This window comes from Heptranchias perlo, chromosome 5 (assembly GCF_035084215.1).
Source record: "Heptranchias perlo isolate sHepPer1 chromosome 5, sHepPer1.hap1, whole genome shotgun sequence".
Classification (NCBI taxonomy): domain Eukaryota; kingdom Metazoa; phylum Chordata; class Chondrichthyes; order Hexanchiformes; family Hexanchidae; genus Heptranchias; species Heptranchias perlo.
This window is the reverse complement of record NC_090329.1, coordinates 104,219,181-104,235,609: the sequence shown is the minus strand read 5'-3', so window position 1 is coordinate 104,235,609 and position 16,429 is coordinate 104,219,181. Positions and strand designations below refer to the sequence as shown.

The 16,429-nt window shown below is 43.0% G+C and overlaps 1 protein-coding gene across 2 annotated transcripts in view; it reads left to right on the top strand.

Annotated features, from left to right (window-relative positions):
- Window positions 1-16,429, top strand: part of ascc3 (activating signal cointegrator 1 complex subunit 3) — a 599,461-nt gene that overhangs the window by 61,191 nt on the left and 521,841 nt on the right. For both annotated transcript variants that reach the window (XM_067984949.1, XM_067984950.1), the window contains exons 5-6: window positions 6,368-6,488; window positions 14,854-15,055. In XM_067984949.1, the coding sequence (XP_067841050.1) occupies window positions 6,368-6,488; window positions 14,854-15,055 (323 nt within the window). The remainder of the gene's footprint in view (window positions 1-6,367; window positions 6,489-14,853; window positions 15,056-16,429) is intronic.

Genomic DNA, 16,429 nt, shown 5'->3' with positions numbered 1-16,429 from the left:
TTGCACTTTTTTTTCTCTCTCGCTCTTGCCGTCTTTTTTTGTATCTCTCTCACTCTCTCTTCTCTGTCTCTCTCCCTCAGTCCTGCTCGCCATGGTGCAATAGTTAGGAGAGATGTTAAAAGGTGGGGAGGGATTTCCAGACAGTAGTAACTGGGTGACTGAAGTTCTATTACCAGTCATGAGGTGAAGTGGATGTGGCAAAGGCACAGAAGGCCAGAGTCAGCCAAAAATGCTGATCACATTAAATGTGACCATGGAGTTGTCAGATTGTCGTAAACCACCAACTAGTTAACATGTCCTTTTTTATGGAAGAAATCCCGCCACCCTTACTCAGTCTGGCCTATATGTGACTGACTCTTAACTGCCCTCTGAAGTGGCCCAGCAAGGCACTCAGTTATATCACACCACTACAAAGAATAACAACCTGCAGCGGTTCAAAAAGAAGACCCACTACCACCTTCTCAGGCAACTAGGAATGGGCAATAAATGCCGGCCTTGCAAGCGACATTCAAATCCCGAAAATGAATTTTAAAAAAATTACATAAACATTTACGTAACTGATAGTCAGTAAGGATTTATTTTTTTACAAACTTCTTTCCAAATCAAAAGAGATGTGTACCTTTTTCCCAGTCCCGTGTGTGTGTGTGTGTGTGTGTAAGTCTGGGACATCAAACTGCTCAGGCTGCAATCGCGTGCCGGATCAGTGTCATTTGGAGCCAGGGCTGATGTTGAGGTATTCTTGAATGATACTGCAGTTCGTGTTACGGTTTTTAACATACTTGGGGAGTTCATAGTCGGGAGGGGGTTACAATTTTATTTTCTGCGCTTTTGCTTTTTTAATAAAGGATGTTTGATGGAAAGTAGGCTTCCATGATTTGAATTTAGTGCTTTGGGATTGAAGGCTATATGTATAAGTATAGACTGATGATGAAATATTCCTTTTAAGAACATAAGAACATAAGAAATTGGAGCAGGAGTAGGCCAATCGGCCCCTCGAGCCTGCTCCGCCATTCAATAAGATCATGGCTGATCTGATCCCAACCACAAATCTAAAGAACACAAGAAGTCGGAGCAGGACCCGGCCACATAGCCCCTGGGCCCTCTCCGCCACCCACAGGGCATTGACCGATCCGAACTCAGCTTCATGTCCAATTTCCTGCCCGCTCCCCATAACCCCTAATTCCCTTTACTTCTCGGAAACTGTCTATTTCTGTTTTAAATTTATCTAATGATGTAGCTTCCACAGCTTCCTGGGGCAGCAAATTCCACAGACCTACCACCCTCTGAGTGAAGAAGTTTCTCCTCATCTCAGTTTTGAAAGAGCAGCCCCTTATTCTAAGATTATGCCCCCTAGTTCTAGTTTCACCCATCTTTGGGAACATCCTTACTGCATCCACCCGATCAAGACCCTTCACAATCTTATATGTTTCAATAAGATCGCCTCTCATTCTTCTGAACTCCAATGAGTAGAGTCCCAATCTACTCCACCTCTCCTCATATGTCCACCCCCTCATCCCCGGGATTAACCGAGTGAACCTTCTTTGTACTGCCTCGAGAGCAAGTATGTCTTTTCTTAAGTATGGAGACCAAAACTGTATGCAGTATTCCAGGTGCGGTCGCACCAATACCCTATATAACTGCAGCAATACCTCCCTGTTTTTATATTCTATCCCCCTAGCAATAAAAGCCAACATTCCGTTGGCTTTCTTGATCACCTGCTGCACCTGCATACCAACTTTTTGATTTTCTTGCACTAGGACCCCCAGATCCCTTTGTACTGCAGTACTTTCCAGTCTCTCGCCATTAAGAAAATAACTTGCTCTCTGATTTTTCCTGCCAAAGTGCATAACCTCACATTTTCCAATATTATATTGCATCTGCCAAATCTCCGCCCACTCACCCAGCCTGTCTATATCCCCTTGCAGGTTTTTTATGTCCTCCTCACTCTCTACTTTCCCTCCCATCTTTGTATCATCTGCAAATTTTGATATGTTGCACTCGGTCCCCTCCTCCAAATCGTTAATATAGATTGTAAAGAGTTGGGGACCCAGCACCGACCCCTGTGGAACACCACTGGTTACTGGTTGCCAGTCCGAAAATGAACCATTTATCCCAACTCTCTGCTTCCTGTTCGATAACCAATCCTCCACCCATGCCAGAATATTACCCCCAATCCCGTGATTTTTTATCTTAAGTAATAATCTTTTATGTGGCACCTTGTCGAATGCCTTCTGGAAGTCTAAATACACTATGTCCACTGGTTCCCCTTTATCCACCCTATATGTTATATCCTCGAAGAACTCAAGCAAATTTTGTCAGACATGACTTCCCCTTCATAAAGCCATGCTGACTTTGTCCTATTAAATTATGCTTATCTAAATGTTCCGTTACTGTCTCCTTAATAATAGACTCCAAAATTTTACCCACCACAGATGTTAAGCTAACTGGCCTATAATTTCCAGCCTTCTGCCTACTACCCTTTTTAAATAACGGTGTTACATTAGCAGTTTTCCAATCTGCCGGGACCTCTCCTGAGTCCAGGGAATTTTGGAAAACTATCACCAAAGCATCCACAATCCCTACTGCCACTTCCCTCAAGACCCTAGGATGGAAGCCATCAGGTCCAGGGGATTTATCCGCCTTGAGTCCCATTATTTTACTGAGTACCATCTCCTGAGTGATTTTAATCGTATTTAGCTCCTCCCCCCCGAGAGTCCCCTGTTTGTCCAGTGTTGGGATATTCTTAGTGTCCTCTACTGTAAAGACTGAAACAAAATATTTGTTCAGCATTTTTGCCATCTCCATGTTTCCCACCATTAATTTCCCGGTCTCATCCTCTAAGGGACCTATGTTTGCCTTAGCCACCCTTTTTCTTTTTATATAACTATAGAAACTCTTGCTATCTGTTTTTATATTTTTTGCTAATTTATTTTCATAATCTAACTTCCCTTTCTTAATCAATCCTTTAGTTACTTTTTGCTGTCTTTTGAAGAATTCCCAATCTTCTATCCTCCCACTAAGTTTGGCTACCTTATATGTCCTTGTTTTTAGTCGGATACTATCCTTGATTTCTTTACTTAGCCACTGATGGCTGTCATTTCTTTTACACCCTTTTTTCCTCAGTGGAATATATTTATTTTGAAAGTTGTAAAATAACTCCCTAAATGAACACCACTGCTCATGTACCGTCTTACCCTTTAATCTATTTTCCCAGTCCACTTTAATCAATTCCGCTCTCATACCATCATAGTCTCCTTTATTCAAGCTCAGTATGCTTGTTTGAGAATCAACCTTCTCACCCTCTAATTGGATATGGAATTCAACCATGTTGTGGTCGCTCGTTCCAAGGGGATCCTTAACTAGGACATTATTAATTAATCCTGACTCATTACACAGGACCAGGTCCAAGGTTGCCTGCCCCCTTGTCGGATCAGTTACATACTGCTCAAGAAGTCCATCCCTGATGCACTCAATGAACTCGTCCTCAAGGCTGCTCTGCCCAATTTGATTTGTCCAGTTAATATGATAATTAAAATCCCCCATAATTATGGCTGTTCCCTTATTACATGCCCCGACTATCTCCTGATTAATACTTCTTCCAGCAGAGTTGCAACTATTAGGAGGCCTATATACTACGCCCACTAATGTTTTTTTTCCCTTATTATTCCTTATCTCCACCCAAACTGTTTCATTATCTTGATGCTTTGTCCCAATATCATTTCTCTGTATTACAGTGATTCCTTCCTTTATTAACATAGCCACCCCACCTCCCCTTCCTTCCTGCCTGTCCTTCCTGATTGTTAAATACCCTGGCATATTTAATTCCCAGTCGTTGTCACCCTGCAGCCATGTTTCTGTAATGGCCACAAGATCATACCCATACGTAGTTATTTGTGCCGTTAACTCGTCCATTTTATTACGAATGCTACGTGCATTCAGATAAAGAACTTTCAAATCTGTTTTGTGACGCTTAGTTCCTGCTTTTTCCTTTTTTAACACTTTACCTATTACTCCATACCTTCTGTCCCTTCCTGTTACGCTTTCCTCTCTCTCCCTGCTCAGGTTCCCAACCCCCTGCCACTTTAGTTTAAACCCTCCCCAACAGCACTAGCAAACACTCCTCCTAGGACAGCGGTCCCGGCCCTGCCCAGGTGCAGACCATCCGGTTTGTACTGGTCCCACCTTCCCCAGAACCGTTTCCAGTGTCCCAGGAATTTGAATCCCTCCCCCTTGCACCATTCCTCTAGCCACGTATTCATTTGAAATATCCTCCTATTTCTACTCTGACTAGCACGTGGCACTGGCAGCAATCCTGAGATTACTACCTTTTGAGGTCCTATTTTTTAATTTACCTCCTAACTCCCTATATGCTGCTTTTAGGACCTCATCCCCTTTTTTACCTATATCGTTGGTGCCTATGTGCACCACGACAGCTGGCTGTTCGCCCTCCCCCTCCAAAATGTTCTGTAGCCGCTCCGAGACATCCTTGATCCTTGCACCAGGGAGGCAACACACCATCCTGGAGTCTCGGTTGCGGCCGCAGAAACGCCTGTCTATTCCCCTTACAATTGAGTCCCCTATCACTATAGCTCTGCCACTCTTTTTCCTCCCAGCCTGTGCAGCAGAGCTACCCGTGGTGCCAGGAAGTTGGCTGCTGCTGCCTTCCCCTGATAAGTCATCCCCCCCAACAGCATCCAAAGTGGCATATCTGTTTGAGAGGGGGATGGCCACAGGGGACCCCTGCACTACCTGCCTGCATCTCTTACTCTTCCTGGTGGTCACCCATTCACTTCCTGCCTGTATACCCTTTACCTGCGGTGTGACCAACTCGCTAAACGTGCTATCCACGAGTTTCTCTGCATCGCGGATGCTCCACAGTGAGTCCACCCGCAGCTCCAGCTCCGAGATACGATCGTTCAGTAGCTGCAGGTGGACACACTTCCCGCACACATGGTCGGCAGGGACACTGGTAGTGTCCATGACTTCCCACATCTTGCAGGAGGAGCATATCACGGGTGCGAGGTCTGCTGCCATGACTTGCCTTAGCTTAGTTACCCCTTTTAAATTACGTTGAAATTAGAAAATGTTAACTATACTAGGGACCTAGGTTCACTAAAAAAAAACACTATCTGCTATAAAACCTGCAGATCTTCCCTTTCTTATTACTTTACTTACAGTAAAATGGTAGAAATACTCACCTGAACCTACTCACCAATCAGCTGCCTCCCCTGTGCCGCGTCACTTTCTGACTGGTGACGTCACCCCGAACTGCCGCTGGTCTCAGAGTCTCGCTCTCAGAGTAAGCTCTGGTCTCGCTCTCTCCGCGCTGTTTATATCTCCGCTCTGGTCTCGCTCTCTCCCGCCGCTCACCGACTGGACTCTCGCTCTCTCCGCGCTGTTTATATCTCCGCTCTGGTCTCGCTCTTTACCGCCGCTCACCGACTGGACTCTCGCTCTCTCCGCGCTGTTTATATCCCCGCTCTGGTCTCGCTCTCTCCCGCCGCTCACCGACTGGACTCTCGCTCTCTCCGCGCTGTTTATATCTCCGCTCTGGTCTCGCTCTTTACCGCCGCTCACCGACTGGACTCTCGCTCTCTCCGCGCTGTTTTTATCCCCGCTCTGGTCTCGCTCTTTACCGCCGCTCACCGACTGGACTCTCGCTCTCTCCGCGCTGTTTATATCTCCGCTCTGGTCTCGCTCTTTACTGCCGCTCACCGACTGGACTCTCGCTCTCTCCGCGCTGTTTATATCCCCGCTCTGGTCTCGCTCTCTCCCGCCGCTCACCGACTGGACTCTCGCTCTCTCCGCGCTGTTTATATCTCCGCTCTGGTCTCGCTCTTTACCGCCGCTCACCGACTGGACTCTCGCTCTCTCCGCGCTGTTTTTATCCCCGCTCTGGTCTCGCTCTCTCCCGCCGCTCACCGCTCTCAGGTCCACTACCGCTCTGCAGGAAAAGCAAGGCAAAGCAGCACCTCCTTCCCCCACTTTACCAAACTCCCACACGTACCGAACTCTCAGCACACTGTGTTGTCCTCACACCGTGAGATGCGATCATTTCTGTATTCGCCGATTGTGATCTTAATTTTCTCTCTTCAGGCTTTTTTTTAAACTTACCTGTCAATGTATGGCATGGTCAAAGAATATTTGATTAAAAGTCCTGCAGAGAAACTGGACTCGCAGTTTCTGTGATCACAAAGAACACACAGTTCAAAGTGTTCATTTTACTGTATAATAGACTCTATTTTGTAGCACAGATATTATCATCTCTTTCTCTCACAGGAAAGCAATGAACTTTGTATTTGAGATGAGTGTGTACATAATTCATTTGAGAAGTCTCAAGTTATTTCAAAATTATATTTTATTTTAGTTGTTTGAGCTCCTTGGACCTGAAGGATTGGAGCTAATAGAGAAGCTTCTACAGCACAGGTGTACGATCGTAGAAAAAGCTCTCTCCCACACTACAGACCTCAAGCTCGGCTATCTTCAGGGTAAGGAGATTTCTTTAAGGAAGAAAAAGGTTTACAAGCTGAATCTGAATTTTACATCATTGCAGAACTGCTTTAAAAACTCATGTTCCAATAGGCAGTATTTGTGAGAACTGCATCAACACAATACCTTGCATTTATATATTGGCTTTATTGTTTTTTTTAAAAAAAGTCCCAAAGTACTTCATGGAGGCAAAATCAAAATATGAATGCGAAGAGTACAGAATTTTGTGCAGGGGCTGAAGACACCAGCTTTGGTCCTCCCAGTATTTAGCTAGAAGAAATTGTGGCTCATTCAAGGCTGGATGTCGGCCATAAAGTCTGACAACAGAGAGGCAGTGGAGGGGTCAGGAGAGATGGTAGAGAAGTACAGCTTGGTGTCATCAGCGTAGGTGTCTAAGCTGACCCCAAGTCTGCAGGTGATGTCGCCAAGGGGCAGCATATAGATGGAGAGGTCAGGGATAGATCTTTGGGAAATAACAGTGCGTGTAGCTGGAAAGAGAAGCCATTGCTAGAGATGCTGTGACTATAATTGGATAGATAAGAGTGGAACCACTGAGTTGCACAGGAAGGAGAGGCGTTGGAGGAGGCTGGTATGGTTGACCATGTCAAAGGCTGCAGAAAGGTTGAGGAGGGATAATGCACCAACGTTGTAGTCACAGAGGATGCCATTCTGGTGCTGTAGCAGGGGTGGAAACTCAATTTGGAGTGATTCATACAGGGAATTGTGGTAAGGTTGAGCACCGATTTGGGAGGCAACAACATGTTCAAGGATTTTGGAGAGGAAAGGGAGGTTAGAGATGGGGTAGTAGTTTGCAAGGGTGGAGGGATTGATGACCACAGCTTTGAAAGGGAAGGAAGAGAGAATACTTTACAGTGTCAGCGAGCAGTAGGGTTACGCATTGTCCAAGGGAGTACGCTTTTCAAATTGATTTAAAAAAAAATCTCACGTGTCGTTTCATTGGTAAGGATTATTGCATGCACGATATGGCCAATATGGCTATAAAATGGAACTTGTTCTATTGTTACTTTGTTTCTAAATGTTTCTCTTAATTTTGAACTTTTCCATTATATTGGCTCATAATCTGCATTGTTCTAACAAAAGATGACCCAATTTTACAAATCTTTCTTTGTATTTGTATGAATTTACATTGCACCCTTTCTAAAGCCTCAATATCCTTTCTATAGTGTAGAGCCCAATACTGCTCACAGTACTCTAATTGAGATCTAATTAAGGTTTTATATAGGCTCATTATTACCTCCTTGACTTTCATATTCTATACCTCAAGATAAAACCTAGAATTCTTGATCAGTTTTTTTTAACAGCCTTATCAACCTGAGGAGCTGCCTTTAATGTTCTATGAAGGTGAATGTGAGTCCTGAGTCTTCCCCATCCACTATTGAATCTAACACCCTGCTTGTTCAGATGTAGCCTAACATAAGAACTTACAGAATAGCTCCCATCTATCCCAGAATTGGTATCAATGTCCAACAGAGTGGAATTTCTCTTCTTGACACCTTATTTAGCCATGGATTGATTTCCCATTTCTTCATGTCCTTCCCTGTTCTAGTGCATGGCTGGGGAAGCAACCCTGAGATTATTGCCCAGGAAGTCCTGCTGCTAAGCTTCATTCCTAATCTGCTACAATCTTTCAGGACCTCTAGCCTGTCTTTACCTAAGTCATTGGCTCCCACGTGGACCTTAATAACTGGTTGTTCTCCCTTCGCTCAATCTCTTTAGTCTATTCCATATGTTCCTTGCCCTACTACGTGGGAGGTAACAAAGCACCTGGAACTGTCAGTCTGTACTGAAAAGGATGATCATCCCCTCTAACTATTGAAACCCCTATCACTACTGCATTTCTAGCTGTGTTGCTAATCTCCCCCTCTCCCAAGCCGTCTCATGTTTGTTCGTGATCAAACATCAACGTTTATTTGATGGCCCTGCCCAGAGTCGTCTTCATCCCCGCAGGAAGCTGGAGCTAAAATCGGTTTGGACACTCCTGTTCTAACTGTTCCTTTCTGCCTTTATCCACCTTCGAGTAGTCACCTCCACTGCCTGCTCCCTAACTCGCAATGGTGTAACTCACTCCCGAAACCACTCACCCGCCCCCCCCGATGTGTCGAATCGTCTCCACGTGCTTCTCAAGTTCTGAGAGTTTGAGCTCGAGCAATGTGAGTTGGAGAACGCTTCCCAAAGACATGTTTGCTGGAGTCAATACCTGGTGCTCGACATTCTCACATCTTGCAGGAATGACACATTACTGTCCCTTCCTGTGCTGCCATTATTAGGTTTATTTAGTTTGTTCTACTTTAAAGTTTATATTACTTATGTATAATATCAGATAGTCTAATTAGCTCCTAATTCCTGCTCTCACCAAAGTACCACTTTAGAAGTCCTTGCTCTCACTCTGTTCCCAGCTCACTCGTGCTCTCGCAAGTACCAAAATATACCTTTTTTAGACGCAAACCAGTTTCAACTGGTTAGTCACCCCCCATATACGCTCTCTACCTGGCTGGTGACCAACTTATAGTTGATTGACCGTTAACTGCCAACTGACTTACAATTCTTCAAGTTTAAAAACTAAGCTTAAATTTTAATTCAGTAAAAGGCATAATTTCTGTATTACTTACCCACAGCTTACTTCTACTCACCACTGAATTCCCACTCTTAGCAAATTCCTGTTTTGGAAGACCCTACACTCAATCCATTGCCAGTTGGATACCACAGTGATCAGTTCTTGGGCCCCAGCTATTGACAATATATATGAATGATTTGGATGAGGGGACCAAATGTAATATTTCCAAGTTTGCTGACGACACAAAACTAGGTGGGATCGTGAGTTGTGAGGAGGATGCATAGAGGCTTCAAGGTGATTTAGACAAGTTGAGTGAGTGGGCAAATACAAGGCAGATGCAGTATAATGTGGATTAATGTGAAGTTATCCACTTCAGAAGGAAAAACAGAAAGGCAGAGTATTATTTAAATGGTGATAGATTGGGAAATGTCGATGTACAAAGGGACCTGGGTGTCCTTGTACACCAGTCACTGAAAGCAAAGGTGCAGGTGCAGCAAGCAGTTAGGATGGCAAATAGTATGTTGGCCTTCATTGCAAGAAGATTTGAGTACAGGAGCAAGGATGTCTTACTGCAGTTATACAGGGCCTTGGTGAGACCACACCTGCAGTTTTGATCTCCTTACCTAAAAAAGGATGTACTTGCCATAGAGGGAGTGCAGCGAAGATTCACCAGACTGATTCCTGGGATGGCAGGACTGTTGCATGAGGAAAGACTCGGCCTGTATTGACTCGAGTTTAGAAGAATGAGAGGTGATCTCATTGAAACATGTAAAATTCTGACAGGGCTAGACAGACTGGATGCAGGGAGGATGTTTCCCCTGGCTGGGGGGTCCAGAACAAGAGTCAGTCTCAGGATACCGGGTAGGACATTTAGGACTGAGATGAGGAGAAATTTCTTCACTCAGAGGGTGGTGAACCTGTGGAATTCTCTACCACAGAAGGCTGTGGAGGCCAAGTCACTTAATATATTTAAGAAGGAGCTAGATAGATTTCTAGACACAAAAGGCATCAAGGTGTATGGGGAGAGAGCAGGAATATGGTAATAAGATAGAGCATCAGCCATGATCATATTGAATGGCGGAACAGGCTCGAAGGGCTGAATGGCCTACTCCTGCTCCTATTTTCTAAGTTTATATATGTTTCTATGACTCTGATGTGCTCTTGGCTCAAGGGACTTTTCTATCACTTAGACTGATCTTGAGGTAGGCAGAACCAGTTTGTTTGTGCATTCCCAATACAACGGCCCAGAATTCGCTGGAGCGGGGTATCTAGCTCCCCGAGGCGTTCCCCGTTAGTTAGACTTTTTCCCTCCCCCTCCTTCAGCTCAATTTTTTTTTTCGTGCTGCGAATTGCTGGAAATGGGAGCTGATAATGAGGGCAATGTGTCATCTGGGACCTTGGTGAACAGTCTATCAGCTTAACCAATGAGAGTTAAGGATTGAGAAAGAAATGGGAACAATTCCAATAAAAAAGGATGAATTATTAGAGTTAAATCAGATACAGAAAGAGAAATAAAGAGGGAAGGAAAGATTGGATTAAGAAGGGAGGAAAAAGAGACAAAGGAAAAGTAAGACATTTTAAATTTAAAAGATCTCTAGGAACAATGTACTACTTGCAGGAATGAGTTTCAATTGCTCCCTTTCTGGGTTGGAGAGGTTGAGTGGCATTGCAGGGACATAAATCTCATCGAAGAGTCCTTATTCTGTTAATTGCCAGCACTAACTTTCTGCGTCAAGTTTAATTGGTAATTAACGTGCAAATGCAGCAACTTCTTGAAACTCATGGGGAGGTTGACGGCGAGATGCCGTTTTTGCGAGGCCAGCGGCGGAGCGGTACAAATTGTCCAGCAACTTGTGATTCGCAACTCACGGGGTATCTCTTCCTCGCCACAAATTGCTGGACGATTACACAATAACGGCATGCACCTTAATTTTGCTGTTACTTTGGCAGCAAAATCTGGGCCCATATGTTTAAAGGAGTCTGCAAATTCTGGCCCAAAATTTTTTCTTAAAATAGTACTTTCTGAGGGATATATATATTTTTTTTGTTCTTGCTATTTTGGCAATTGTTAGTAAGTTCACATTTATTGCCCATCCCAGTTGTGCTTAGAAGGTGGTGGTGGATCATCACCTTGGAAGCACTGTAGTCCTTTTGATGGTGATTTATATCAAGCCCCCTATTAATGGGTTACGGTCATTTAAAAATGTCTTTGTGTTCTGATGAACAGATTATGTTTGTAAAGACTGGAGGATTTGTTTAAAAAAGGTGTATGAAGAATTATTATGCTGATTTTATTAAATGTCAGTGGACAGGGAAATATTAATTTTAATCATCTTGTCATGAAGGTGCCCGATATGTGCAGATAAGAGTCCTTTGCAGATATTTAAATCGAACTGTTCAAATCCAGTTCTTCTGAACACTATTAACCTTGTTCAATGACTTTTTTTTAAGTACAACACTCTTTTTAGTTTTCTCCCTGTCCCTGTCTCCAAGTCACCCACCAACTGCTTTTTGGAGACTAGGTGATCAGCTTCCAGAGACTGTGCCACTTTGAGCTGTTGGCTAGGTAGGTCTTTAGAGTGGGCTGGAGATTACTTTTTTTCCTGTTGTTATGGGGAGATGTGAACCTTGGGTCAAATGTCATTCGTTTATTGTACTGTAATTGAATGTTTAAAACTATTAGTGTTGGATTCAATTACAGAAATGCTTTTTTGGCATATCCTCCATTGAGAAGGCATGATTCTGACCATACCTAATTGAGATCTAGTGTGGATTGACTTTAAAATTGCTACCATTTATAAAGATTGAATTTGTTATCAAACCATAAATGTAGACATTTACCTCCCTCACAGGGCACTGTTTGATTAGAATTTAACACTTGTTTGCAGAATGCAATATCTCCCAACTTTGTACAATTTGATGCCATAAACATAAGAGATAATGCATTGGTAACTATAAAAGCTTGTAGAGCATGGTTTGGTTCTGTTGATTGCACAGTCCACTTAGCAGGAAATCTATTCTGAATTTCAAAATTATGTTCGTGTATGTCTCGTATGTAGCCCTTAACTTTGTGCATTGTAGCATTGTTAATTGCCACAGCAGAGACAATTTAAAATTGCTGTTCCATTGCATTGAAATAACACTGAACCATTGACCAGATCAGAGATTGGATGCTTTGAGCAAATTATACGTAATGATCCACACTAAGCAAAAAGCAGAATACCGCTATTGGTATGGTGCTCTTTATTGTGTTAACATAGACTTTTGAGAGAGATAATTGAAAATCTGAATACAGCTGTGACTTCATATTTGATTGCCTTTGTGGCTAACTGGTAGATAAATCTTGTACTGCATGGAATACAATTATTACATAACCGTCCTCAGTTTATTGAGGCTGATGGATGAAAGTAGGTTAATCACCACATTCTAATTCCTTTAATTGGATTGGAATTATATTGTATTCTATAGCTCGTGAAGGCTGTCCATTGACAGCTCTCATGAGCTTGTACTTAAATTTTCCACTTGAAGCTTGCTGAAGTGTTGAATTAATTGGGGGTAACATTGGGATCCATAACACCCCCAAAAAAGGAGCACAATGAACTACAAAATTGGACAGAACTCAGTTCTGCCTAGTGAATTACCTGGTTGGGTCTGCGGCGGGCGGTGGAAGCTGCTGTCTGAAGCAGGCAGGAGCTTCATTGATGTACTCTGAAATGGATGGGGGTCCTGCACGGGATTTTCTAGCATCTGGGACGTCAAGTCTCACCCATATCCAGTAAGTTTAGCGTCCACAATTGTGGGGAGCAGAAATAGGTGGGAGGTTATTTATAGGACACCGAATGGAAATGTGGTGTTTTTAGGACATTTCTGTGCCATTTTTGTTAATTTTTAGTTTCTTTCTTGCTGGTGCTTAAGAATTCGTTAGTCTTTGTGCCATTTGTCCCCATTTACTACATTTTTATCCCTGTACCATAATTGGGGAAACCCGCTGGAGCCAATCAGATGGCCCCAAGCTAACCTAGTTAGAAGAAGGGGAGGATTTAATGAGAGATGCCAGGCAAGTTAGGCTGTCCAAGAAGTGCCCTCTTGCCGGCACCTGTATTTGCAGACAGAGGTAAAATTATCTCTCTTTGACAGACTTGGTGATAGTTGAGGCTCCTACTTGCTAAGTAAGTTGCATGTTACTATGTTATGTGAATGCTGGACTAACATTTATGCTGGATATTTCTTTAGAAGCAGACCAATTACAGCATGTCATACATTGGGTGGTATTGCATGACAGAAGGCATACCAGGATGATCAAGAACTAATGCTGCCTAATTGGCTGCCAACCATTTCTGCAGGCCTTGGCACACTTGCCCTCAATGAATGTGGGCACCAATGTTCTCTGGGTCTGGGTCAGTAGCACTACTCCATCTGCTGCGGGGATGCCTGCAATGCTAACCCATGGGGAGGGTACCATGGAATGGCATAGAGGACAACTTGCCTCATGTACCTCATCCAGCACTCTCTCAACCTAAACCGCTATCAAGCAAGGGTTTGGATGCTGCGCTGCTCCATTGTCTGCAGACTCATGCCTTCACCTTTTGTTCCCTGTCACTTAATTTTGTCTACGACTTCCTAATTACCTGTTTTTATAGCCTTAGCAAAGGGTGCTAAATGGTTGAAATGCCTATTGAAGCTCTCAAAGCTGTCAGAATTTCAGTCTTTGTTGACACTCCCCTTCGAATTGGCCCCATCCCTTTAAGTTCAGCTTATAGAAAATACAACATAGTAACAGGCCATTCAGCCCAACCGTTCTATGTGGGTGATTAGAGCTATTTGTCAAGTGGAGTGTTGTCACGTTTACATGTCGTGTTAACATATCCCTTTATTCCCTTTTCCTTCATCCACCTATCTAATCTAATTTTGAAAGCAAAATACTGTGGATGCTGAAGATCTGAAATAAACACAGAAAATGCTGGAGCAGCTCAGCAAGTCAGGCAGCATCTGTGGAGAAAGAAACGGAGTTAATGTTTCAGGTCGAAGATCTTTCATCAGAATCCAAAATCTAATTTTGAATTTTGTTATATTTTCTGCATCAATCACTAACCCTGCAAGTGAATTGCACAGCCTCACAACTCTCTGTAAAGAAGTTTCTCTTGCTCTGTGTTCTAAACCTCTTGCATTTAATCTTCTGTCCATGGCCTCTTGTTCTAAACCCCTGACCTACTGGAAACTGCCTGCTTCTATCTACCCTGCCCCATCCTTTCATAATTTTAAATATTTCTATCATGTTTCATAATCAACAATGTTCTAATGGATAAAACCCCCCAATTTTTCACATCTTTCTTTGTATTTGTGTTTCCTCATGCCAGGCAGCATCCTAGTGAATTTGCATCATACCCTCTCTAAAGCCTCAATATCCTCCCTTTTAATGTGGAACATGCAGTCTTCCTTTCTCATCACTTGTCTGCGTGCACCTGATGATGCAAACAATTATGAAGATGAGCTTGCACCAGAAAATCAGGCTGGATTTGGACTAGTTCTTAACCATTTAGAACTGATTTTCATCTGCAAATGAAAATTGGCTCCATTGGGTGTTTAGCCTCAGTAGAATTTGGTATAAATCTATCTTTTGGCATCAAAATAATTTTTAATTGTCAATAACCCTTTCTGAAAAACCATTTCATTAAAATGAACTGTTTCTTTCTGTCATTTATACATAGTTGTAATTGTTGCCAGTAAATAGAGAAATTGCTGACTAAATATACCTTTGTGAGTTGAATAAAACTGATTTAATTTTACAGACACTTCAAAAAAAGGTTTAGGGGGAAATGCACAACCCATTTATGGTTGTCAAGTCACTGTCCATTCTGAACAAGAAAAGCAATTGTTGAAACAGTATCGTAGAGAAGAAAAACGGTTAGCCAGGCGAGAGAAAAAAGACGAAGGGGAATTTTCAGGAGATGGACTACTACACTTTGATCCAAAGGACTTGCGTGTACAAAGGTAAGACAATGGATTCAAAATGATATTTTTGTAACTGTTGCAGCCTTACTCAACCAATTTGGTTATTGTTAAAAATGTGAATAAAACCAATTAATTTTTTTTCCAATTCCATAAAACTTCAGTTGACAAATGGAATTTTAAAAACAAATTCATTTTTGCATTCAACTCTACCTGAGGATGCAAAAGGGGCTGGGAACAGTTTGGAGAACCTGATTGGCAGGAATGCAGTGTTAAGAGGAGGAGGAGGATGCGGTGTGTGTAGTCTGAAAAGTGTCAAGGGCAGTTTGGGTCCCGTTCTGCTGGGCTTCCTTTCCCAATACTGCCAGATCCCAACAACCACCACAGTACTGCCAGACCAAGACATTCTCCTCCTGCCATCGGACAACGAAGACTCCCTCCCCCCGCCCCCCCCCCTCATCCACCCCCAAACCACACAAGAGATCCCGGGACATTTTATCAGTGCTCTGAAACCTGTGGACCAAATTCACAGTGTTCCCTTGTCCCAGGGCCCCTCCCCCTATAATCCCTGGACCTGTCCCTCTGTCTCCAGAACCTCCCCCTCCAATTGTTTCTGGTGCCCATTCAAAATGCTGGCAGACCCCGTTGTAGTACTGTGAGACCCTAGGTTTTCTTACTGGTGTTGCCAGATCCCAGAGCTGTCCCTCATGCTGACAAATCAGTGGTCCTGCTAATATCTGGTATAACAGCTCCAACTGACTGAACAATGCCACAGAAGATCCGCTAGATTTATCTTAAAAGTCTGATGGCTGCTCTCCTCGCTCACATTTTCATGCAATGTGATTGGTTTGTCTCACCTAAAGAATAAATTGAATCATAGAAGTTACCTCTATTTAGATGGTAAGATTGAAGATTACTTTGAATACCTGCAATACTACACTTCAAAAAAATAATGGTGTGTAATGGCAAGATGGGGACCAAAGATGGTTGCATAAATTATTTCAAGGGATAGGTAGCTCACTAGGCAAGTACCATCACTACATCAGTAATGTATATTTGATCATGGAGTACCTTCCTGATTTTAGATCATTTATCCTGTTTTTTTTCCAGGGTTCCACTTCCTCTTTTTAATGCATTTCTGTGTCTCCATCTCTGTCTCTCCATCACTACGTCTCTCTATCTTTGTTTCTGTCTGTCACAATTATTTATATGGCTCCTTTCTCTAGAGACTTGGGAATTTCTTTTTTAAAACCTGCAAAAACTGGCAAACAGTGTTTCCCATTCTGTTGCAGGTGAGTGGGAGTTTTTTTGCTAGATATTACCATGCTGGAGAAGTCCTGTTGGGAGGGGGAGAAAAACCACAAAATTAACAAAATAAAATTGGAAAGAAAAATTTTAAGAGTTAGTGAAACTATA